Source organism: Hesperophylax consimilis, chromosome 1 (genome assembly GCF_061612785.1).
Source record: "Hesperophylax consimilis isolate HC1 chromosome 1, BYU_Hcon_1.0, whole genome shotgun sequence".
In the NCBI taxonomy this organism is placed as follows: Eukaryota; Metazoa; Arthropoda; class Insecta; order Trichoptera; family Limnephilidae; genus Hesperophylax; species Hesperophylax consimilis.
The window spans coordinates 49,298,450-49,326,411 of NC_142836.1; the positions used below are offsets into that span (position 1 = coordinate 49,298,450).

Consider the following 27,962-nt stretch of genomic DNA (forward strand, 5'->3'; position numbering starts at 1 on the left):
ACATTCTGGATGAAGTGTAGACAGGTAGGTTTTAAGAAATCATTTATGTAAATTACGATGAAAAAAACACCTATTATATAAATAAAATATGATAATAGAACGGTTGATAATAAATGTTAATTGCGTTCCTAATGAATTATTACAATGCTTCTCTCATGGTTATTAGCGTAGCAATGTCGAAAGCAATCGACATAATATTATTCGCATGTACGAGTACATAGGTTCTTGGAACAAAACGATCTCGAAATTTCTCTTGGAAGTCTTCGTATTAAACAAATCTGCACTTATTTATTCAAAACTAATAAATCAATGAACACCCACCCAATTAAATTTATTTCACAAGGAAGATCTGTTTGTAGAGTAGGCAGATGAAATTATAATTCAGAAAAAAAATAATTCGATACTTTGGTTGGCGAGAAATCCGATACCAGCAGTAATTAGAAAACACATGATGTTGTTTTTGATACTTCAGAATAACATTTTACTCTTGAGAAAAGTATTACATGAAAACATCAAGCGGTCAAAAACACCGGTGATCCGATCTGATCTGATCTAAGTATCTATCTGATCTTAAAATATTGTTATTATGGATAATTTTCGAAAATCCGAATAATTATCTGAATATTGTGGGGTATTTACCCGATTATTAACCTAAACGTTTTACTCTGTGGGGAAAAACCGAAAAAAATAATCCCAGATCAGGAAGCGCACATATGTTCCAATTTGGAACCAATTGTACCGTCTAATGATTTCTTTATGTACATGTTAGTAATTATCCTTTTGCCAATAGTTTTTCCTATTCTTATAAATAAGATAAATTCTTAAATAGTTTTTCCAATTAGGCTATAGTCTATGAAATATCTTATTTAAATAATGATTATAAACAATAATAATGTACCATTTTAAAATAAAAGCCTAAAAAGAGAAAGGACTTTGTTACTGTTTGAACCATCGCAATCACAATATCTTGCTCGGAATCTAAATGTCGCAACAAATCGTTTTATTTTAGTGACCAGCGATTTTTTTTGCTGTTTTTGTTCGGAGACAATGAGACTCGATGAATAACTCGTTGGGAGCAGTTGTTTATTCTGCTTGTTTTCTTTCGTTAGATCCCGAAGCAAGGCAGCAGTGGTATTCTGTAGTTTGTAGTCAGCATAGTCAACACTCAACACTCGGTACAGTACCGATCTTTAGTCCGACCTAACCGCTTCGTACATTGGCTGATTAGTATTCAATAAACTCTCCGAGCGATGCTGCATATTAAGTGAGATCAGCTGAGTGACCTACCACGTTCACCCATCAACTCTCGATTAGTTCACGTGTGGACGCCGATACGCAAATACGCCATTTAATTTGTCATCGGCAACTTATCGGTGTTCTCGCTTTCAAATCAGTTTTAACAGTTCCGGATTACGTCGCGATTTTGTAAACATGAAGACGAGAAGACGGAATGATCTGCCGTTCCCACATGTGTGGCGGAGGTTTTCAAGGACAACTGGTTCCGGAGAGACGTTGAAGTTTAGGATACAGGACTGCCCCGAAGAGATGTACGATGATCTCATGGACTTCATGTTTATGTACTTCATGAGAGATGAAACATGGAATAAAGCGCTCGGTAAGTACTAATAAACTGTTTTAAATAATGCATTGTTATATTATATTTAGTAATATCACGTACATTAGTGTAAAAGAATGTAAGCATAAATATAATTACTTGTTACCGTATGCACCTGTTATCTTTGGCTTGGTTATTTTGTCAGTTGCTCGCTTATCTTTGTAATAGAATCATCATTACAATGTCACTGAAGAGATTAGCCCAAACAAGTGTGTTAGGGGCATGTACCGAAGTAAGGTCCATTTTATCTTACTTTGTGTGAAATCGAGCAAACATTTGAAAACAATTCATTACTGAGTTGATTATAAATTTCATTGGCCTGTCTAGGGCCTAGGAGTCGATATGTTTAATGTAATTTGGATAATTTCCTGGTTTTTTTTTTCTTTCCATTCAGTTAATATGCATTTTTGTTAAAAAAATATATTCGAATGGACGTACGTATAGACTCAACTGATTATTCGATGTATCTTTGACTAGGTACTAAAAAAAATGGAACGTCAAACATTCCCGGGCAACGAATAACCTGACAATATTTAAAAATCTCCCACTACCAGTACAGTAGGCCGAAAGTGTTGCTTGTGTTGTGATGGAGGACTTAGCCAACCGAGGAATTGTACACACTACGCCTGGGTGCGACCCAAACTAGATGTCAACTCAGCCACCGACTGGTCAAATGCTAAATACTAAATCACCTTTTGCCCTACTTCCGTCTACATACATCACACTCGGGAAAGGAGTTACCTGAACAATTGACATTGTATTTCGTATTTTGCACGTCTTAGCAAGAAGTGGTGAAACTCGTTCAGTTCTTTTCAAGGAAGATTCTGAAGAAGACACTTTTAAAACACCGTCGATGAATGGATGTTTTACTGTAAATATTGTATTACAAACGGTTCCACATATGGCAGAGTAAACTAACGAACAAACAAAACATCTTGTTTTTAGGAACAAAATAATAACATCTGGTGGTCTGAAAATAATACGTTTTTAATGGATTCACTACATGAAACATTCAAGTTGTTACGCCTTAATCTTTATGTGACCTAATTATTGTATTATTATTACGTATTTAAATGTATCTTATAAGTTTGTGAACAAATTATATATTTTTTAAACTAGTTTATCTCTGATGACACTACGATTGACTTACTTCTATACTTGGTGTAGGTATATCTAGGTATTTTTCATTCGTGCAAATAATTTTATTTTTATTTTTTCACCAACCGTTTTTCTTCGGCTCAAGTTTCATCGGGGAAAAAGTTAAACTTAACAAAAATAGGTGCGGGCATGTAATATATAAATAAAGGTGTTTTCTACGAAAACGTTAGATTATTCCTGCCGACTACCACGTGCAAATATATCAATATTGTTTAAAATAATTAAACTGAAAAGTCGTGACATTTCAATAATAATTAGTAAATTTTCAGTGTTGTGCCGTATTAATTCATAACATTTTGTTTCAAATAAAGGTACGAGTATGTTTGCCTTAATTTTAAATTTCCACTATGCCTTCAGGCCTAACTATAGACAGTAATTCATGCGCATTTTTTACTAATTCAGTGCAAATTTCAACTGCTGATGATGGCAATTCAATGTAGTACCCTTATTTATTAGCCATATTACACTAATCTGGCGTAGGCCGTCACAACTAATGATCAGACGTCACAATCGAATAGCATTAGTGTTGTTTTCACCTCACATTCCTGTCAGATAATAATTTCACTAAATTTCCTTTCGAAAAGATAATTTTTGAATGTCTCCAACACAAGAGAAGGTATTTGTATCTGTATATGTTGTTCGCATCATACTAATATTCTTATAAAGAAGTCATCATCCATTAGTATCATCACCATGCATAAGAGCTGATATTCGCCAAACAAATCGCAACGCCGTCAATAATCTGGTTAATATTCTTATGAAGAGGTCATCATCCATTACTATCATTACCATGCATAAAAGCTGATATTTTCCAAACCAATCGCATTGCCGTGAATAACCGGGTTGATATTCTTATTCTTACCCTGTATACTATCTTATGCATATTCCTGTGGGGGTCGTTACAGCGTACTTACGAAGTATTTTCATGTATGAGTGAATTGAGAATTTGCTGTCGTTGACCATTTTGGGTTATCAACCATGCGCAATTTATATGCTGAATATGTCAATGATAGACCATACTAATCACGGATTCTGAAAAATGATCAATATTTTGGAATCTTCTCGTCGCGGTCGTAGAGAAGGGTGTGAAGAAAAAGACTGGCTTATATAGGCCACTTGAACTAGTCATTCTACTATAAAAATTGTAAATTTAACTTATTTTTCTCGTTGTTTTTTCGATAAGCTTTGCTGTGTTGTTATTTTTTAGTGAATCGATATACCTTGCTTCTACCATTTTTTTTGAAGTTCTATGGACTTGAAGGAACAGTTATTCTTTCGAGGTTGCAGCAAGCGCCATTTTTTCACGTGTTGAATTTTTAGTACCTACTTGTGAAGCAATGCAGGATAATTTTTTGATGTCATTCCAAAAGAATCTTGAGCTTTATATTAAAATTTCTATTTTTCTTCGAGTCTGGAAATCCTTGATATCCATTCCCAAATCCATAAGTTATATATAAAAATTCGTGAGTAAACAGGTGCTTATCTTTTAGATGCATATATTTACATACGTGTCCTACAACAAATAATGTTTGTTCACTCTAATGATAGTCGCCTCAGTATAGTTTGCCTCCCCTGTGCTCGGAGATTCTCGTTTAATCCAATATTATGCAAGCAAATCTTTAAAAAAAAAATTTATAAAACGTAAAATTGTTCGTCAGGGTGCTGAAATTATAAGAACATAATATTTCCAATCATTTTTTACCCTTTTTACGCACTTTTCGCATTCATAAATCGACAGGTTGCCGAATAAAGCGTATATATAAAAGAGTTATGCTGTGTAATTGTTATCAGGCGGGTTAGTTGTTTCGTCTTCTGAAGGCATCACCATACTGATAATACATATATTATATGGATATACATGGATATATATGGATATACCGAATAATAATTTCGTAGCAGATTATTTTTTTTATATTATCATTTCGATAATGCCTTCAAAAGGCGAAATAGCTGTCACGGGTAGTAATAATAATTTCACAGCAGAACTTGTTTAAATTATCAGTTCGATAATGCGTTCAGAAGGCGAAACAGCTGTCACGCGTAGTAATAATTCACAGAAGAACAAGAACAAAGAAAAATTCAAATGAACCTTCGTATAATATTTCTTCAGAACAATTAAAACTGGATAGTAGAATATTTGATAAAAAATATTTATTGTGAATATCATAATATTGGTGTAAGGTAAAAATTAAAGAAAAAATAATAATCTTTGCAGAACTAAAATAAAGATCCTACCAAGAAAATCAGTAAATAGTAACGAAGAAATCGAACTCGACTCGACTTAAAATAAACTTACTGTGAACGTGAAAACACTACTTCAAATATTGTGTGTATATACATAATATTCATCGAGCAAAAAGCAGGCTTATGACTTGATCTCACTTAAACATTAATTCTATAATCATAGAATAGGTACAACCGTTCATGTTTAATAAGTAATAGTCCAGTCAGTGGGGGATAAAAAAGGGCTCCACCTTGCAAAAGGTTAGGTAGTAACGATTTTCACATATGTTGTTAAGATTGGGACTCTAAAGAAAAAAAAAAGTTTTCGACCTTGGGGGGGTCGAGCTCGACCCGCCATCTTGGATTGAAGGTGCCAAAATTTGGTTTTTTCAAAATAATTATGAAGTGGTTGATTTTACAACCAATTTGCTCAACGCAAAATTAAAGACAATTAAATTACCTACATTTTTTGTTGAAAGTTTTTTTTGTAAGTCTAATAGGTAACGAGTTACAGCGGTTGAAAGAAAAAAAAAATATTTCTACGTTACAATATACTTATATAGCATCATCCGTGTGCTCGATGACGTTGATTTGTTATAGTGGGATCCTAGTCTACAGCTGACTTGGCAACACCGATTGAGTCCTGGTTGTAACCAGGAAGTAGGACAAAAAAAAAAAAAAAAAAAAAATAAAATAAAATAAAAAAAAAATAAAAAAAAACAAAAAAAAATAAAAATAAAAAATAATAATATAATAAAAATAATAATATCAAATAAACTACATTGTCCTGTAGGACGTTGCCTGGATGCTCATGTCTCCAGATGTTCTTTTCGATGAAACAATGCCAGTTCAAGTTTCACAAGAAAAATTTTTAGCTAATGAAAATAACAAAGTCCGTCTGATTTCGATGCTTACAAAGCAATTTATACAGGATGATTTTACAGTTAAGCAGGCTGAAGAAGATGCTGATGAGTTGATTGTCAATACTGCGATTTCCTTGTGTTCATCATATGACGCTGTTTTCATTATTGGCGAAGACGTTGATCTCCTAGTTCTGCTGACAGCATTAGCACCACTTCTAATATCTTTGAGCACCACCCAAAAGTAGTATATATCTTCGCAAACCCGGGAGAGACAAAACTTTTGAAAGACTGTATTCCGCGAATAGTGTGAAATACAAAGAGGCGGCTGAGAATATTCTGTTTCTTCATGCCTTTAGCGGCTGCGATACAACATCGTCCTTCTTCAACCAAGGAAAAACAAAATTTTGTTCGCTTGTGCAAAACGACACAAGACTCAATGCCATGATAAGAATCTTCAAAATAAATTATGCAACACCAGAAGACATAGCAGTTGCAGGAACACGCTTTCTTGTTGCTTTGTACGGGGGTGACATGGATAAGGAAACCTTGGAAGAAGTCCGCTACAAACGTTTCGCAAAGTCGACAACAAAAAGCAAATTCAATCTTGCCTCTTTGCCATCAACGAACGACGCTGCACGGTACCATGCATTTAGAACGTACCATCAAGTCCAAAAATGGTATGGAATCCAAAAAAATCCAGAAAACTGGGGCTGGAAACGTGACACCAACGGGCTTGTTCCAGTAAAAATGACAAAGAAACCAGCACCCGAGACTTTATTAAAATTTATTTCATGCAATTGTAAAAAAGGATGCGGCGTTGCATGTACATAGCTGCAGGAAAGCTGGATTGAAGTGTTCTATTGTATGTGGGTGCTGTAATGGTCAAATATGCCGAAATTCGCCAGAGGTTCACATTGATGTCGAGGACGAAGAAGAAGAGATTTTGTCAATGGAAGCCCAGAATCTCAGTATCACAGGCAATGAGTTAGAGATGACATTGATGACGAAGACTGTTATTAAGTAACATAATTCATAGTAATGTAACATAATTTCGAAATCTACCATCGCTGGTATATCTGTGGAGTAGACCTACTGGGAATACCACAATTAAAAAAATGCGCCATGTTCTCTATCTCATGGTGGTGTGGAAATGAGTTAACAAAATTATTATAATTATGTAATGAATAACCCGAAAAAATTTTTTAGAAAAATATTCACATTTCCGCCACTGTAACTCGTTACCTTACAAATAAAAACTCTGATCAAAAAATGTAGGTAATTTAGTTGTCTTTAAGTTTGTCTTCAACAATTTGGTTTTGAAAACGACCAATTCACAATTATTTTGAAAAAAAACAAATTTTGGCACCTTCAATCCAAGATGGCGGGTCGAGCTCGACCCTCCCAAGGTCGAAAACTTTTTTTTTTCCTTAGAGTCCCAATCTTAACAACATATATCAAAATCGCTACTACCTAACCTTTTGCAAGGTAAAACTCCCCACTGACTGGACTATAAGAAATAATATTACACGGCACATGCATTATGTATTGCTTTATGGCTTATGCTTTACTAGCCATTATTAATAGTAGAACAAAAATTTAGACAAGCAAAACATTTGTAGTAAAAAAGACATAGAACATATTGCTCCAACTATTACTTAACTATACAAGTAGTGTACTTGAATGCAATCAGGAGTATTTTTTAAATATTTATAATAATAATTGTTTTATTAAGTAACAAATGCGAGTGTTTTGTACGCGAGATAAACAAAATATTGATCAACCACATTTTTATTGTTATCAACATTGTACGTGTTTTGTTTTTCTTAAATAACCGTACCAAATATTAACAAAAAACAATGAGTCCACAAAGAGAAAATATATAAGAAATAAATGTAGATTGTTAAAAATATATGTATTTTATGGAAAAGACATTTATTTGTTCCATTCATATTAGTTTTGATTTTTGTCTTGCTCGACACCAATTATAATCGCTCTGAGCTTACGTAAATGTTTCGTCCTCTAGAATGCATACATGAAAATGTATCACTAGAAAATCATCACATACATTAACGATTCGGATAAAAATACAGTTTATGACACGTTTTATGAGGTATTAAATGCCCTTCGAGTGATGATTTTTTGCAAATAGCACTATAAAAATATGTTCATAGTGATTTAACGAATATTTAAATTTCTTATAAAATATTTTTGTTGTTTGTTTTTGGGGTGTTATGCCGTGTTGCGCTAACTCCTTCTTTAGCCGACGTTTCGGACAGCGTTGCAGTGTCCATCTTCTCCTCACACATCTTCGGATCTACCGGATCTGCCCTGATGATGGACACTGCAACGCTGTCCGAAACGTCGGCTAAAGAAGGAGTTAGCGCAACACGGCATAACACCCCAAAAACAAACAACAAAAATGCTTTTGGCCGTGAGAATCTAAAAACTTACCTTCTTATAAAATAATTTAAGATTTACAACAGAACGCTACATTATGTTTATGACATGTTTTTGTGTTGTTAAGTAACTGTGTTTTTTCTTCTTTGCCAGGTATCGGAGATGAAGAGTTGGCAATCAAAGAATTTGCGCAAATGCAATCTAGTTTGTTCTCGGAGAAGTTGGTACTGATTTGTCTCTTGGATGATGGAATAGAATATGACTTGAAAATCAACAAACCAAAGATTCTGGGATTCAGTCTGATGTGTCCCGTCCACATCGATGACCCACCACGCAACATGGTGGTAAGTAGGGCATCAGGATGTCTTCATTGACCAATTGTTATTATTGTGTTCCTACAGGATATAGCCAGTATTGAAGGGTGTTTTTCGGGTAAAGCGCGGAGGAAAGAAAAGTGAGTTTATGTTGATCGAAAGCGAATTATATTTTTTCTGAAAAATAAATAATAAGTTCTGCAAGCATTTTAGTTTTATCATTGTGATAGCTGTTTCGACGTTCAAGGTTATTATCAAAATATGGCTAAGCCATTTTGGCACACGACCTATTTATATCATTTTGTTTCCCTTTATCTTTAAAATTAGCAATTAATATTTCTTAATGATAAACTAATGTTTTTATAATTTTACATAATAATTACTAGTTCCGATAAAAAAAACGATTTACTTTTGATGATGGCGGGTTTGTCCTAATTGTTTATATTAAAGTCAGATGCAATTTGTAATGGCCTTGAACTTCGAACCTGCTGTTAAAATAATAAAAACTGTTATATTATCAATTTTTCTTTAAATAAAAAAAATATTACATGAAATTCTACAAATTAAACCCAATGAAAAATAGTAAATGTATATTTTTAACAAAGCTTTGGAGAGATGTTATTTCAATAATTATTTATTCCGATAGTATAAAGAAAATCAATACTCATTGGTTGAAGGTTAGACTAGATAACAAGTAGGCGAAAACACACAACTCTGCAGGGCAAATTCAAAGAAGCATAGCTACTTGGAAAGGCCTTCACGCAGCGGTGTGGACAAAGAAGCACAGCTACTTGGAAAGGCCTTCACGCAGCGGTGTGGACAAAGAAGCACAGCTACTTGGAAAGGCCTTCACGCAGCGGTGTGGACAAAGAAGCACAGCTACTTGGAAAGGCCTTCACGCAGCGGTGTGGACAAAGAAGCACAGCTACTTGGAAAGGCCTTCACGCAGCGGTGTGGACAAAGAAGCACAGCTACTTGGAAAGGCCTTCACGCAGCGGTGTGGACAGTGGCTGAGGCCCTTGGTTGGGGTTCAAATATATGAAATTATTTAAAAAAACGAAAATTGTTATACACGGTGTCCGGAAACTCGTAGTACAAGCGGGAAACTGGAGAATCTACACCACATGGGGAACCCAAAAAAACATAATTTTTTTTGATTTGAGCATTTTCAAAAAAAAAAAAAAAAAACCAAAAAAAAATATTTTTCGGCTATTTTAGGGTTAAAGTTTTTTCTGGTGTTTAGGGTTGAATAACAGATGTTTTAACCCTGCTAGAGCAGAAATATTTTATGATTACACCGGGTTAAATGAAGGGTGATTTCAAAATAATGCTTCAAATCCGAGTTTCTTCATTTGTTTTACTTTCAAATAGTTTTAATTAGTTGGGTACTTTGATCTTCAGTAATAATTTATAAGAATTTGATTAACAAAAAAAAAAAAAAATCAACTTCAAACTCGATTTACTCGATAACGAAAGCTCAAATAAAAAAAATATACTACAAAATCGACTCCAAATGTGATGTAGATTCACCAGTTTCCCGCTTGTACTACGAGTTTCCGGACACCCTGTATAATACTTAATAATCGAGAACTGAATTTAAGACTTGAAACCCCCAAAAATGTTATAACCGCTAAGAGAGGGTTGTTTTTTACTGGCTTTGGTTACAAAAAAATACTAGTAACTACCCAAAACAATAAATGAACGCGTTACATAATTTATGAAGAACCTATTTCATAAGGTCCTAAGGTCACGTCTTACCTACCGAAGAAGGACTTTATACCAATATACATAGACCGGTCACTTGTCCAAATAATGAAAGTCGCCAAGATTAGTTGGTAGGGACAATACCAAGACGTGGGCAACTCTGAAATCTGAAATATTCATCTAACCAGTGAACACGTCAATCTATATCGTTAACACGATATCTGAAAACCCACCCTCCTTGCGTTGTTATCCCTTGGCTATTTTTGTCTAAACTGGGCTGATATATTATATGTGACAAATATCTATTGATGAATCGTTCTGGAAAGTCATATAAGATATTTCTCAGATTGATGTCTCAGCTGTAGTCATTTCGATGGCAATACTCAAACAAACTTATTATTTACTAATGTCACTACCGTAGTTTTGTTATCAAGTTTAATTTGTAGAATAACATTTGAATTTTAGGTGTTTCTTTTATTAAATTAAAATGTTTTCAATAATATTATCATTAAATTTACGAAAAATTTATTTTTTTATAAAAAAGTTCTGCTGTCTAATTATTATTATTGGGCATTATCAAACTGTCAAACAGTTGTGCCCGTCAAATAAATGTCTTATTAATCATAATAATATTTGAATGTATTTTTGAATTTATTTGTATCGCGGCGTTTTTTTTTAAATCACCCTAAGAAATTTTTATATTTTTTTATATTGGATATATAAAAATATAACCTAAAAGTCATTTTTTCTGGAGTGTTAAGTTTTGATTCATCGAGGATTTGAAATGAATGCCATCTGCTCAGTTCCGTCAGATATTCACATGTATATTATTATGTTACCTATGTTTTATTACAACGTACGGTTGCCTATGAGACGAATGACAGACATTTTGAAAAGCAGATATATTCAAGATTGTAATATAAGTAATATTCTTTGGGAAATGTGAATATATTATTATTTATTGAAGGTTTTCAGTTTTCACTCATAAAGAAGGTATCTTCTTTATTCGGGATACTTTTTACAAAGTTTCATCATAGCCAAATATTATTACCTATTACCATAAAATATCTAAATTCAATAACCGGTTTTTTAAGGGATTTTGAAGTATAATGATTTCATTCTTGAGGTGATTTTCTACAAAAACGGGGCTCTAAAAATTATCCAATTTTTTTATTTTTTTTATTTTAAACTTCCGATTTAGTTGTCCGGGTTAAGTCTTCCCCAAAGGAAAAACTTAACCCTTCCACTCACTTTTCCACAAATGATCATCTAGTCAATCAACATTATGTAAGTGCATTGTATAAGCAAAATAAATACAAAACAATACAAGAACAACACGTCAAATCACCAGAGATTAAATGGGAAAATAATTCACCGTCTCCAGATATTTTCATATCAGAGGGTTCGGCTCGGTAGAACTTCTAACAGGGCCTATAAATCCTACTGATCCCTCAACATAAATATTTAAAAAATCTTTTGTTATCCTACATGTATTCAAAATGACCGATTTTTGCATCTTTATATATAATTTTTTTGATAGATCTAATACGCCTAAATTTTTAATTAGAGAGCTAGGTATAATGCCAGTAGCCGAAATAACGTGGTTGATGATCTGGCGTGTAGGTAGCACAGATCATCTAGGGAATATAATATTTCCCTATGAAAAATATATTGTGGATTAATAAACTATCTCTGCAGGGAGAAAAATAACAAACCAGTCACCAAAATACAAATGAACAGAAAAACTCACCCAAGAATGGCATTCACAAATGGAGGTCTTCTATTTCTGTCATCAGCTTCGGTTTCAGGCAGCAATCAGCAATCACTTTGCATTTGCACTCGAAAAGGTTATAACCAGCTCACAAGAGAGAAGAATTCTTAATGATAGAGATGAATCAGCACATTCATCGTAACACACAGTGTCGAATTTGTGACATTTTATTTTGTCAAAAATATATATTTTAATTATTTTTATCATATAGACCTCTTTTGACGAAATATCATGTCTCAGATGAATCCACTGAACAGATGTAACAGGTGACCGCAATTTGGTTATCATTCACCTGCAGAGAAAATACTATGCGAAATTGACAAGAGATGTCGCTTTTTGTCTATTCTATTTAAAAAAAAATTAATTAATTAATTATGTTTGTATATTAAAATAATTTTAAATTAAGTTTTAAATCTAATGCTTCTCCATACTCCCCGCCTTGGAAGTTCTCAGAACTTGCAAAGAAGTAAGAGAACAACGAACAAATAAATAAACGTCAAATCATTTCAAGTGACTCTATTCACATATAATATCCAAGAATTACGTCGGAAGGTCACCAAAAAAAAAGCTTTCAACAGAACTAAAAGTATAAACTTAATAAAGTTCAACTGACAAGAGTACAATTAACTGTAACGGAATATCATGGCATAGTCGGAGATAATTTGAACTACCAAAAAAAATAACAAAAAATAAAAACAAAAAATAGAAGTAAGAAAATTATTGAGTCGGAAGGGGATATAACTTGATAACCGGTCGTTTGAAGAACCCAAATCGTGTCTTCACCGTCGCAACGCGAACAATTTTGTCCAATCCGGGATGGACCTCAGTGATTACACCCAAAGGCCAGTTCAACGGAGGGGAATCTTCCTGTCCCACTAGAACGACAGTTCCGATCTCAATCGGATGATCAGGGGTAGCCCACTTCTGCCTGACTTGCAAAGTGTGCAGATACTCCACACGCCATTTTTTCCAGAAAGACTGAACCATACTATCCAATAATCGTTTGCGCTGAGCGAAATTAATTTTACTGCCCGTCGGGATAGATGCAGGTAAGTATTGTAATGGTGTAGTCATTAAAAAATGCGCAGGTGTTATGATTTCCGGATCAGGGTCGGAAGATACGGCTGTGAGCGGGCGAGAGTTCATTATGCACTCTATTTGCACCAACACAGTCTGAAGCTCCTCATAAGTGAGAAGCTGAGTTCCGATCACTCGGTATAAGTGAGTTTTCATGCTTTTCACGTTAGACTCCCACATACCTCCGAAATGGGGTGCGCGGGGTGGAATCATTTTCCACTCGATACGACGCTTGGCGAGTTCTCGTTTTAACGCGGGCTCATATTCCGATTCAACTAAAAACTTGTAAAGGTCATCCAATTGTGCCTTTGCACCCACAAAATTGGTACCATTATCCGAATACAAGCACGACACAGGGCCACGCCGTGAAATAAAACGGCTGAAAGCAGCCAGGAAAGCATTTGAAGTTAAGTCAGAGACCAACTCAATATGAATGGCCTTAGTCACAAGGCATACAAACAGACAAATATATGCCTTCTGCGAATGTTGTCCTCTCCGACGAGCAAGCGTAATACGTAGAGGACCCGCGTAATCAACACCGGTGTGAACGAAGGCTTTTGCTTCAGTAATACGATATGAAGGTAAATCTGCCATCTTTGGGGTAGGATGTGATGGATTTGAGCGGAAGCAGCAGTTGCATTTCCGCACCCTTGCCCTAATAACCGTCCTAGCATCTAATATCCAATAGCGCTGACGTAATACAGACATAAGAAGTCCTGGACCGGTATGACAGTTCATGACATGAAAGTGATCTATGATAAGATTTACAACACAGTCATGTTTAGGTAGTAATATCGGATGTTTAACCTCAAAAGGTAAGTCCGATTTAGAAAGGCGTCCCCCGATACGTAACAAATTGTCCTCATCAAGAAATAAAGACAAACCCTGAAGCCTTTTGGAGTGGAATTCGCCTTTCTGAAGTGCAGCAATATCCTTTGAAAAATGAGCATTTTGCACGGAACGAAGTACAGCCTTTTCAGCAGTCACAAGATTATTGACAATTCCAGAGGAAGGTGATATCTTTTTTATGAATCGGAGAATATAAACGACACTCCTTAGTAGTTTATCCCAAGTGGATATACGCTGGGCCAGTTCACCCAGAACCGATTGTTCACCCAGAACCATTGCAGTGAGCACATTAACTTTGTGTTCAGGCATTTCACCGGTATTGGTGGGGCGAAACGGTTTTACTGGCCATTCCAAAGGTGGGTGGCGAATCCATGATGGGCCGTTCCACCATAAATCATGTGAAACGAGTTGAGAGGGTAGCATGCCACGAGAAAGGCAATCGCTCGGGTTTTCAATACCGGCGACATGGTAAAAATTTTCCGGAGACAAATTTTCCTGGCACTGAGCTACACGATTGCTAACAAACACCGACCAACGATGCGGTGAGGAATGTATCCAGGAGAGCGCAATGGTAGAATCTGAAAACGCGTATGTTCCTGCAATAGAAAGACGCGCACGATAACTCTCTTGAACCGTCCGTATTAATTTTGACATCAAAACTGCGGCACAAAGCTCCAAACGAGCGAGAGTTGTCACTCTCGTGGGAGAAACCTTTGATTTTGCACACAATAACCTCACTGAAATATTTCCAGAGAGATCAGTGGTGTGCAAATAAATCACGCAGCCATAACCATTCATGCTCGCATCGCAGAAGGCGACAACGAGCACTGTACTGTCCTTTAGGACGCCAACGTGGCGGGGGATTTTTACTGTAGAAATTAAAGGAAATTCCTGTGTGAGAGCCGAAAACCTTTGAATAACGCTCTCAGGGGGTATATCATCCCAACCAATGTTACACAGCCATAGCTCCTTAATAAGTAATTTCGCATACAGAATGACAGGGGCGACCAAGCCGAGAACATCGAACAAGCGGGCTACTATGGAGAGTATGTTCCGCTTCGTGCACTTCTCCTGAACATAAGAAGACGTAAAGAAGAAGCTGTCATCAGCTGGTTCCCACGAAAGGCCTAACACCTTAGCGGCATTGTTAGAACCAACAGTAAAGTCCACTGGGCTTCGGTGAGAATCTGGAAGATTCTCAAGTACCACTGAAGAATTACTAGTCCATTTTACCAAATCAAAGGCACCGGACTTAAACAACGAGATCAATTCTCGCGACAGACGTACGGCACTGGGTTCATCTACAATAGAATATACCAGGTCGTCCATATACAACTTAGACTCTGCCACATTGGCAGCGTCCGGAAAATGTTGTCTCATATCCTGGGCCAACTGTCGAACAGTGCGCATTGCCAAGTATGGACTAGCTGTTAGTCCGAAAGGGACCCGATTGAATTGAAAGGTTTGTATGGGATCGTTGTCCGCGAACCGAAATAGAATTTTCAAATATTTGCGATGCTTGCTTGGAACCTCAATCTGCAAATACATCTGCTTTATGTCTGCAGTAATAGCAATGGGAAAAAGACGAAAGTCTAACAGAAGCAAAAACAGATCGGCTTGCAAATTCGGACCAGTATAAATCACGTCATTTAATGACAATCCTGTATGTGTCTTAGCGCTCGCGTCAAGTACAATCCGAGGCATAGGTTTATCCGGGCGAGTGACAGCGTGATGCGGAATGTAATATCCGTCATCGGTAATATCCGACCTTGAAACTTTTGCTAAATAACCGTTTTCAATGTACTCATGAATAACTTTATTATAATTCTCCCGCAAAGCCGGTGAATGTTTAAATTTTCGCTCCAAAGCCATAAATCGGCGCTGAGCAGTAGCAAGGGAATTACCCAATTGCTTCGGGTCTTTACAGAAAGGTAAAGCAACAGAATACCTTCCGTCGACGGTGCGAGAAATGGATGATATAAATAAATTCTCACATTCCGTCTCTTCCGGACTTAGAAATTGCATGTTGGGTATTTCCTCTAACAGCCAAAATTTTTGTACTAAGTCATTAAGCGCAAGTGCCGAAAATGACGTACTTGTATTAAGCACATTACTAGGGTAGTCACCCATTAATACAAAACCGAAAGTAGTCGCTAATGCCGGAGGTTCGCCGTTACCAGATTCAACCCTGTTCCCTAAATAAATATATGGGAACAGTTGTGCACCTAATACTATATCCACGCATCCAGGAATATTCCACGTTAAGTCAGCGAGAGGTATACCCTTTAAGTAACTCATATCACCCTTGGTTATATGGTGATTAGGTAGCTGATCTGTAATACTGTCAATGACAAGCGCATAAATATTATATTTATTATTCGGGTACACGCGGGACTCAATGTCCAAATAAACGTAACCCAAAATTGGTTTGGATGCTGAACCGATTCCTTTTACAAAGGAATTGTTTAAAGGAATTATTGGTAAGTTGAGGATCTTGCAACAATCAACAGTAATTAAATTGTTCTGTGAACCGTTATCCATTAAGCACCGAACAATAACTTTATTTCCATTTTTACTCTTTGCGAATACTTGCGCGGTTGATAATAGAATCGTATTATGTGTCGCTTTCACAGAAAGGGAACATGAGTTATTTATGTTTAGCGGAGGTTCTTCTAATTGTGTATCACAATTTTCAGATGTCCCTGTAGATGTTCGCGACGTGTGTGCGTGGGTACTTGATGGAGTTTTAGCATTGTCATCAGCACTGCCAAAATGCAACAAAGTGTGATGACGTTTTTTACAAAACTCACAAGTTAAAACCGATTTACACGCGTTTATTGTATGCCCTCCACTAAGGCAATTTACGCAAGCATGTTTTGACTTTATAAACTCAAAACGCGCCTGTGAAGAGCTCATATTTTTAAATTTAACGCAATCTTTAATTGTATGATTAGTTTTATTACAAACAAGACAACAATTTGTGCGCGAAGCCGTAAACCGAGGTACATTCTCGTTGCTAGCAAGGAACGATTTAAAATTTTTATTAGAACGAAATGACGACGTAGTGGGCAGTTTTTTACCGGCTTCATTTGAATTGCTTAAACGTTCTAAAATCTTAACCTGATCTTGAACAAACGAGACTAAATCGTCATATGTCGGAATCTCTTTATTCCTGACTGACAGCTCGAAAATCTGTGCGATTTGAAAATCAATTTTTCTAAATGCACAATGAAATAAGATAAAATCAGTTAAATTTTCAATCTCTAATTGTTTTAACGCTGCTACTGATGCAGAAAAATTTTCAATAAAAAAGTCAAGACTGCCAGATGTATTTGTACAATTTTTTGCATCAAGAATATTATTTAAATAATGTGTGCCTAGTGCACGTTTATTCTGAAATTTGTTTACCAAAGCATTCCAGATTATATTGTATGTGTCACCTCCAGGTACAATGCCTGAAGTAACCTTTAAAGCGCCGTGTGTCAATTTACCAATTAAATATTGAACACGCTGGGCGTCGGTTAACTGTCTATTATTATGTACATTAGATTTGAAAGCTTGGTAGAAAGTAGGCCAATTTCCCATTTTACCATCAAATGATGGTAATTCCAAAGGTGGCAATTTAATAATACAATGATCCCGCGAATCGTTGCGTGACGCGTTTTGAAGGTTAAATCGACTTCGTTTGACCTTCAAATAAATATCATCAAATGCATTTAATTGTTGGAAATCCGGTTTAAATGAGTCGTCCAAAGTCAACTGACGGTCGTTAAGTTTGTCAATAACAGTTTCAAACTGAACTCTCAAGTCTTCAATCATATCCGACTTTGTCATGAAGTCTTCATTTTTTCTTGACTCGAAGGTATTTAAATTATTTGATAAATTATACAATTCATTCATCCGCAAAAAAAGATTTTCCTTTTTTGCCGTCAAAAGAGTCAACGTTCTATCCTGAATATCTCCAGAAACTTCTTCAGTAATTCTCGGCATTTTTAATGAGATGACAAAATATTCTTAACCAAAAAAAGTATACAATAATGTTGTAAGTATTGTAAATTAGAATTCTCCAAAAATTACGACAATTCCAATATATTATATGTTTCGAATCTACCAAAGAATACGTAAAAAAACGAAACTAAATTCACTATACCTAAATAATATTAAGTAATTTGAGCTTTAATGAAATTTACCAAAAAATACGCAAATTTCTAATGCTAGAAAAATTATTTATGTATGCTAGAAATTGGTACTGATAGGTACTTCATAAATCACCAAAAAAATTACGTGAATAGAACATCCATTTATCATGTTTCCAAATCTAAATCACTAAATATTAATCAATTTTCGCTAGCAATATATCCGAGCTACGTAGGACCAAACTTATGGTTGATGATCTGGCGTGTAGGTAGCACAGATCATCTAGGGAATATAATATTTCCCTATGAAAAATATATTGTGGATTAATAAACTATCTCTGCAGGGAGAAAAATAACAAACCAGTCACCAAAATACAAATGAACAGAAAAACTCACCCAAGAATGGCATTCACAAATGGAGGTCTTCTATTTCTGTCATCAGCTTCGGTTTCAGGCAGCAATCAGCAATCACTTTGCATTTGCACTCGAAAAGGTTATAACCAGCTCACAAGAGAGAAGAATTCTTAATGATAGAGATGAATCAGCACATTCATCGTAACACACAGTGTCGAATTTGTGACATTTTATTTTGTCAAAAATATATATTTTAATTATTTTTATCATATAGACCTCTTTTGACGAAATATCATGTCTCAGATGAATCCACTGAACAGATGTAACAGGTGACCGCAATTTGGTTATCATTCACCTGCAGAGAAAATACTATGCGAAATTGACAAGAGATGTCGCTTTTTGTCTATTCTATTTAAAAAAAAATTAATTAATTAATTATGTTTGTATATTAAAATAATTTTAAATTAAGTTTTAAATCTAATGCTTCTCCATAACGAATGGTAATATTTTTATAGTCTGAGAATGCCAAATTCTTTTTATTTCATTTCCTAAATCTGTGTATTTTCTTATTTTTTCAATAACAGATTTTTGAATATTACAGGAATTTAGAATAGCGACATCAATGATATAAGTTATTTTTTTAATTTTGTCATGTAAAACTATATCGGGTCTATTATGACTAATCGCTCGGTCTGTTAGTATAGTTTTATCATAATATATTTTATAAAATTCGTTTTCTAAAAATGAATTTGGTTCGTATTCATAATATGGCACTACATTACGGCAGTCAATCAAGTTATGTTTAATTACCAAATCTTGGTGAATTATTTTTAAAACTTGATTGTGCCTAAATGTATACTCGGACGGTGCTAATATAGAACATCCCGATATAATATGTTCTATAGTTTCCGGAAAAGCCAAACATTTTCTACACAAATCATCAATTTGATTTGTATCTTTGATTATATGCTTTCTATAATTTTTAGTATTAATGACTCTATCCTGAATGGCAAGCATAAATCCTTCTATTTCTGCGCTCAACTTTCCAATACTCAACCATTTGTTTGACGAAATTTTGTCAACATACGTTTGGTTGAGATAATTGAAGTGTTTTGCGTGTAAAATTTTATTTGACCAGGAATCTAATAATTCCTGGTTGGGATTTATAAAAATGTTGGCATTCTCATCGTATAAATTTAAAGGTGTAATATTTCTATTATTATTATTATTCTGTGAAATCTTACCACTTTTGAATAAATAGTAAAAAAAGTTGGTTATGATTTTTTTGTTCATTTCAGATTAAATCCAAAGCGATCAGTAAACTGTTTGAGATGTTTGGCGAAATGGATAAAAACAATGATATATTTGAGAGGTACAACGTAAAAGAATATCTTGGAGATGCTGGACTCTCCGTAGGTCCAGATTACAGAGGACTAGGATTAGGCAAAGAACTGCTTTTGGGAAGGTAAAAATAATTTAAATATATCGCCTTTACAGGGCTCTAAATCCACTCGCACAGATGCGAAAGAATCCACGACTTCAGTAAGAGAGGAAGAGAAGGTAAGTCAGAGCGAGGTTGGAAAGTACCCGGATATACAGATCTAGTCCCTATACACAGCCAAAGCCTTTGCTTTATTGCTTTCATAATAAGTACTCGCTTTTTTATCAACTAAAATCAGACTTAGATAAGTAAAACTTGATTATTTAATTGAATTAGTGCCATTGTGTTCCAAAGAACTTGTTTTCTGTTGCAGGTCTCTCCCATGTCCAATAGTATTTCGTATGAAATAATCGTTATTTTTTACAGTTTATTGAGCCTATGCAATATTTATACATATTTTTGGTTCATTTGCTGTCATATGGGTTATTCTTCCTCATTCCCCTTTTCTATCAAACGTTTCGGACAACATTAGACTGTTCATCATCAGGGCAGATGTCCCAACCCACGGTCATTTTGTTAATTAGTGTGTTATTTTGCCTTGAAGTAGATGCACAATAATGTTAAACCACTTCATACTTTTATTCGATGTAAAGAATTTCATGAGAACAATTTGTAATTAATTTATTTTGTTTTCAGAATTGATGTTGCTAAATCAATGGGCTTGAAAATCATCGAAGCTACATTTACCTCCCACATATCCCAAGGAGTTGCGGATAAATGTGGTTACGAAACGATCGCAGATGTACCTTACTGTGAATTTGAAAAAACAATGGATTTCGATTTCAAAACTGTCTCAAAGTCAATTAAGATAATGGTGTATGTTGTAAAATAAAATAAAACCCGTAATCAGCATTCAACCCCCTTAAAATATTTATTCGGGATTTTGTTAATAATTTATCGTATGTAGTTCTTACATTACGCGAACTCTATCTGTATCTGACCAGTTCTTTTTCCAATACGATTTTAGCTAATCAAAGAATATATACGAGCGCTGTGTTACAATATAACTTCTAAACTTGTGACCAAATTCTAAATTCTCGAAAATTTTTTACAAGATTTAATTAAAGATCTGTAAGGTGTACATATTTTTCGATGAATAATACGGCATAGAAGATGTTCGAAAGAAGCAGGAGGTAATTCTACTGAGTGTAAAACCGCAGTGCGTTTTAAATGTTTTTCATGATGTTTATTAATTATGCCAACTTCTTTATGATTAGGGGCAAGTCATTTTAAGCACTAATACAATAATTGATATTAGTAAACATCAATACATTTTAATATGATCGCTTTTCAATTTTTACAACCGGTTCTGTGTGCGACATATTGTTTGTTGTTAATAATAATCATTATATATTGGACCGAAGAATCACAAATTACAAAAAGTTTTAATCGTTTGTTTAGTACCTAAGTGCATTGCAAAGAATTTACACGTCATGATGTATTATAAACATTATCTCTTTCGCAAAATGGATAAAGTTTGTGTCTTGGTGCATTATGTTTGTTGGCCTGTGGTTCAATTGTTTAGAGTTCAATGATATTATTGTTTGCATTGTTAAATCATAGTTAAATAGGCTGAACTGATCAGTTGGTATTGTGAGAATATTCGCTTTAGAATGTACCACATTGAGGTGAGTAGTTAATTTAAAACAGGTGTGATGAAATGTGAAATAAGCAGTAGAAAGTTTAAATGTTTTCAATTTAACAATAAACATTTCTATTCAATTCACCTTGATTGGGAAAAAGGGGCTAAGTGTTTGAAATGATTTCAAGTTGGTCGATAGCTTGGTGGGAAGAATGCTCGCTTAACTGTCTGGAAGGTCGAGTTCGAAAATCACAGCGGATGAAGACTTTTCAGAAATATTATATATATATATATATAATTATCATTTTTTTACAAAACGAGTCATTTTTAAAAAGTGATTTTAAAGCGCATAAGAAAACAAGACATTTTTTCACCAGAATACAAAATAAATGTCTTGGGCAGAAAACGTATAATGGTTTCACAATAATTGATAATGTTTAGGCGTTCTCTGGAATGGCAGAAAAAAAACTCTAGCCTTTTCGGCTACCTCCGAGATTTCAATTTCTGTGTTTATATTATTTTTAATTTCTCTTTCATGAAAAAAAACACAAATAAATAATGTACCTACGTCATCGCAGTTTTGGTACATTTCAGTAATCTCTGTCCAAAAAAATGTGTAGGTTAAAATAGCGAATTGTAAGAAAATTAAATAGCTGTCGAAAATATTCAAAAAAGGTCCTTTTTCCACCCAACGAATAAATTAAATGAGGTTTTAAGTAAAAACATTGGTTAAAGGAAAAAAAGAGTAGTATACAACGTACATAAAAAACGTTAACGTAAAAATTAAAAGAAAAAAAACATTATTTTTTAATAATTTTCCTAATATTCCTAGACTCGTCGGAAAGCTCGCGTTCACAAATTGATTGGTTCAGTGAGTTGACGATGTACTGAAAGAGGATGGATATCACCCACAGGACCAATATTTTCATGTACAATTAAATCCCCATCAGAAATAAAACCAGACTCTTATACAAATAACAGCTTAGGAAAAAATTAATAAACGCTGAAGACGAAGAGGATATTTTAAGCCACTCGGGCATTTATAAAATTAGTTGTAATGATTTTCCTGCCTTCTATATTAGACAAACATCGCGTAATGTAGAAACCAGAACAAAATAACATTTAAGATGCTTAATTAGTTCAGGTTTTTAGAGTTCGTCGAACATTTAATTAATAAAGATCATACTTTTAACCGTGACAAGAATTATAGTTCTACACAGAAATTGAATTGGAACTTTGGAAATAAACGAATCAGTGAATTCAAAGGTTGAAATCATTAATAATCAATTAAATTTAACTGTCAGCCCAATTCTAAATATGTTCCACATTACTTCACTTATCCCACGTTCCCCTTCCCCACATCTCTCCCACAACTGACGCACTGTCCCACTCTAATGTACTATCTCTTTCTTTTTTGAAAATATATGTACTTCTGTATTTAATATCATAATTTTTATAACAGTCCTGATGATTGTATGGAGGTACCGAAACCCGTAGACAATAAAATATCAATAAAGTGACTTTAAACCAAGTATTTTCGTTTCATTTATTTAAAATTTCAAGTAACAAAGTGTTTTTTGAAAAATTATTAAATTATTTAAAGACTTCATTGGCGCATGTCAGCGAGCAAATCGTCGTGATGTATGAATCGCGGGTATCTCCATGCATTCTCTTACACAGGTATCTAAGAAACTTTTTATAATCTGTTCTAATTTCTCAATATGTTTTTGCTGATAAAGCGGAGGCTTATTCAATTTTAGACCTTATCATACAATTATACATGGACAGCCATCTTTGCTATTCGTGAAATTTATTGATAAATTCAAATTTAATTGAATTTGCAATCTTCACAAGATTCCCTCTAGTGCCAATCGCCGGGAGCTAGTGAGACTACGATATCTCCCAATGAAGGTATGTTGTTAGGCTGAAGAATTGGGAAGGAGTAGGAGATGAGATGGGTGAAGGTTGGGAAGTGCTTGAATAAAGCTATTTCAAAAAACTAATCTGAATGGTGGTTTTTCACCAGAGCAATAATGAGAGTATTTTCCACTCTATTGTTTTCAAATCAAATCAAATATAGATAAAAGTAACAGTTTTCATGTTGACACACATTTATTTACTGTGAGTACTAATATATACATCTAATATATCGTTCACCTAATTACTACATTTTATAAAATGCAATATCATTGACCTAATTATTTTAGATAATTTTATTTTAAGGAATAGGTACCTACCGTCAGTAAATAATGAGTATCCTGGTCGGTTTATTTTATTGTTACAATGAGCTAAGAATAAACAACACTTCATCAATATTTCTCTGCACATTTTGACAATCCTTCAACTGGTGGTAACGTACAAGGTTTTGTGATATTTGTTTAATGGTTCTGTTTATTTTTTATTAGTTAAAAAAATCAAATCGGCTTCAAAATATAATTATGTTTCTGTTTTAGTTTTGCTAGACCGAAAATTTTTCACAAAAAATTCTGTTTCTGTTATTTTATGGTGAACGTTTTAATTTTAACTTTTTAAATTCTCTCACAGAGTCTGACTATCAAATAAAGAAGCATTGTTTGAGATTTGGCAACTCGAAAATGGCGAAAAATACGAAGATAATATACAATAACCCTAATAATATGACATATAATGTCGTTCACAATATTGTTAATAATGTGACCAACATTAACACGAAAAATAATAATCCATCGTTAACTGACAAAGTGATGATTTGCTCGATGTTATTGAAGCATGTCGAGTATCAAAAGAATCTTCTGAAGGACGTTCAGGTGGGTGAAGATACATATTAATACTATTTATTTAACACAAGCATCCCAAATGTCTGGAACCTTCATACTTGGCAAGTCAGATTTAGTCACTAAATACAGCTAATCAATTTTTAACAACGAAACGTCTCGATTTCTATTATACGAAAGTGATTTCAATAATCTGGAATTAAAATTTAAACAAAAAGAATCATTATTATTAAATATCTAGAAAAAAAAATATTTTCCACTTAACATAAAATAATTGAATTTTAGTATATTTGAGCTCCGTGCAATAAAAGAACACTGTCGCTAAACGATTTAATAATTTGTTTTACTGTTTAAATTAATGATATCGTAAAAGTTTTAAAGCGCAAGTTTACACATTTGTTTTTTTTTGTATTTTGGCATATTTGTGAAATAAAATACATTTACGAATTTATTACGACCGACCGACAACACAAGCATCATCAGTTTACGGCATTAAACTGTTTCATTGTGTACCCCGATGATGCTTGTGTTAAGCTAAACCGGTCGGTCGTAATAAATTAAATAAATTCTGGTTATAAAAAAGTTATTATTGTTTTAAATAAATATACAGAAAATAGGGACACGGTTAATAAGTACTTTTAATAGAAAAAAATACTATAAAGTATTTTTAAACAGAAATCTTTTAATTAAGATATTTAAAAAATATATATATTTATCTATTTTTTGTATATTTACCTTATTTTATTTAATACATAATATTTGGTTTTTATTGTGAATAGAAATTGAATAATACACAAATTCAAAATTGAAATGAATGCTCCAAACGGTGTTTAGTAGTGAGTATATTTTCTCTCACCGTGTTTAATTTATAGAACTCTGTTTAACATTGAAAAATAATACATTTTTAAAATTTAATTTGTATTAATTTCTGCTAGTTTTTAGGTTAATATTATTGTTACATCAGTTTTGGCTTTAAAAAACGGGTTGTTTCACAGAATTTGACAATTTATCGAATTTCAACGTTTATTTTTAAATTCTGTGAAAGTCCTACTCAAGTTCTGAGAAACAACTGGCCCATAGTGATAAAATAACAGAACTTGCATTGGACTTTCATAGAACATGAAAATTAACGTTGAAATTTTGATGAATTGTTCAAATTCTGTGAAACAACCCATCCTTAGAAAAGCCCTTCAAATCACTTACTCTATTATATCGTATTATTAATTATTTTAAGTATTAACCTCACTAGGACTGGGCACGTATCGCGGAACGAAATAACACTAAAGTAAACAATAATCATCATCTCATAAACACCTCCCTAAAATAATATTTAAATACTTTACCAACGTATTGCTTTCACTCGTAGCTCTTATTAAAGTTATCAAAAGATCCTTATTAAACAACTGGTTCTCTTTTATTTGGTCGAATTTTACTGCATTTATAATCATATCAAATCATTAAAACTTGAATAGATTTGACAGTAAATAAAATTTTCACCATTTGGGTAGATTTTTTTATACAAGGGGATTAAATGCAAAGTAACTACAAAATTTTTGTTTTTCAGGAAGCAATGGAAATGCTGAAAAAGGGCATGGGAATTGAATACAAAAATTTCTCTCAAGAAAAGGCGAGGATTAAATTACCAAAATTATAAGCGGTGAGCGGTCGACCAATTACGGAACATGTCATGTAAAGGTAAGAAAGGATAAACATATGCTTTATTGGCCGGGAAGGAGTCATAAAAATAAAATAACTACAAGTCGTTTGCATGCATATTTCATGTTTGACCTTTTAATTAATGCATTAAGGCCCAGCTATTTATAAAAAAAATAATGTGTGACAAAGTCATCAAATGCCAATCAGCGCCATTTTGATTTTCGGCTGTCGAAAGGTTTCCGTTAATGTCGATTCTGGGACCGTTTCAACTTGTTATTGTGAAACAGAAAAGGTCAACAATTATGTTATTACGCTTATCAGCTTACTACAACTTTATAGAAAGCTAAAACGCACCTGGAATCAACGTTTACACGAACCTTCCAAATTATAAAAAATACAAATGGCGCTGAATGGCTATTTGATGACAACGTTACATTTAAATTTTCGCGAAACAACTGGATTTAAGGAGGTCTCTCTTACTCTCCCGTGACATCGTACATCGCATTCCATTTGATCGAAACGAAAATTACATAATGATGAAACGTAATTCTGCATCACTTTTTAATTCATCTAATTTCTGCATTTGAAAGTTAAGCAAAGAATGGTCAGACCTTTGAATCACTGAACCCGTCGCATCGCATTTTGTGTTCATCGTTATTATATGACTAGTTGCCCTTGCTCTAAGCAGGGTTATTATATGACAAGTTGCCCTTGCTCTAAGCAGGGTTATTATATGACTAGTTGCCCTTGCTCTAAACAGGGTTATTATATCACTAGTTGCCCTTGCTCTAAGCAGGGTTATTATAGGACTAGTTGCCCTTGCTCTAAGCAGGGTTATTATATGACAAGTTGCCCTTGCTCTAAGCAGGGTTATTATATGACTAGTTGCCCTTGCTCTAAACAGGGTTATTTTATCACTAGTTGCCCTTGCTCTAAGCAGGGTTATTATATGACTAGTTGCCCTTGCTCTAAGCAGGGTTATTATATGATAAGTTGCCCTTGCTCTAAGCAGGGTTATTATATCACTAGTTGCCCTTGCTCTAAGCAGGGTTTTTAGAAACCCGATGTAGAAAGTCATTATTTTCCTCTTATTTCGAACATCGAGTGTGCAAAATTTCATCAAGAAGTATTAAAGTTCTGCTTTAAAGGGCGGGAAAGGGGGACGGGCTGGCTTTTAGATATCTCATGTAGAAAGTGACCTTCCCCCTGTTTTGAAGTTCTAATATGAAAAAAATCTTCAAACTCGTTATAAAACTGTAGATTTGTATAAAAATCAAAAACATTGCTGGAAATCGACATTGTTCTTTACATAAATAGATATATAGGAGAAATATAACCATTTTGGGCTAAAGAGAATATTTAATTTGTTTACTTATATATTTATTAGTGTTCATTACATTGTTTAACTTTTGTGGTGAGCCTTGTTACGCTTCCTCGTGGTTTCTTTAAGCATTATTTTGTTATTTGCGTAATTTCTAATTCAACGTTTCGGATAGACTTGCGATATTTTTCGTGAGGGCAGATGTAAAGGAAGCGCAACATTGCTTATTCATTTAAAATTTGACAATCGAGACATTTTTAAAAGTGTGTTTTTTCAGAATTTATCCGTGACGTCACAATTATTCACCACAAAGGAAGACATAAAACCATTTTTATGGCAGATTTTAAAACTATTCTTCTTTATTTTACTTGCAAAAATTAATTATTTTTTTTAACATTTCATTACAATATATTCATTTTTACTTTATTTTATATTTACATTTCAATTATCACTAGTGTATTATTCTACTAATTATTAATTTCGATATTTTCTATATTAATTCTGTACGATTTTTATAACTTTTTTATAATAATTTTATGGCATTTTAATCAATGTATGACTTTGAAATAAATTGGTGACATTTTTATTTGTGTTTTTGTTGGAAAAACTTTTTATGGTAAGTTTGCAGAACCAGCTCAACATTGTTTGATCTTTGTAAAAAATACAAATTTTTCTCTCTTTGACGAGAGGAGATCATTTCGCGTGACAAATATGCATAATCAATATATGTATGGTTAGTTATTGAGTA

The 27,962-nt window shown here is 33.9% G+C and overlaps 2 protein-coding genes across 2 annotated transcripts in view; one reads left to right on the top strand and one right to left on the bottom strand.

Annotated features, from left to right (window-relative positions):
* LOC149427052 (uncharacterized) overlaps positions 1-27,962 on the bottom strand; it is a 421,382-nt gene that overhangs the window by 258,933 nt on the left and 134,487 nt on the right. The window lies entirely within an intron of this gene.
* On the top strand, positions 1,152-27,798 carry LOC149427054 (uncharacterized). The gene is made up of 6 exons (XM_089634879.1): positions 1,152-1,615; positions 8,410-8,600; positions 19,760-19,926; positions 20,539-24,270; positions 25,802-25,932; positions 27,492-27,798. Exons 1-4 carry the CDS (start codon positions 1,432-1,434, stop codon positions 20,732-20,734), a joined length of 738 nt encoding a protein of 245 aa, XP_089491005.1. The 5' UTR covers positions 1,152-1,431; the 3' UTR covers positions 20,735-24,270; positions 25,802-25,932; positions 27,492-27,798.

Excerpts from the sequence above, each read along its gene's own strand:
- LOC149427054 (XM_089634879.1), top strand. The coding sequence starts at position 1,432 with ATGAAGACGAGAAGACGGAATGATCTGCCGTTCCCACATGTGTGGCGG. Across the intron at positions 1,616-8,409 it reads AACATGGAATAAAGCGCTCG|GTATCGGAGATGAAGAGTTG; the intron begins GTAAGTACTAAT and ends CTTCTTTGCCAG. Across the intron at positions 8,601-19,759 it reads ACCCACCACGCAACATGGTG|ATTAAATCCAAAGCGATCAG; the intron begins GTAAGTAGGGCA and ends TGTTCATTTCAG.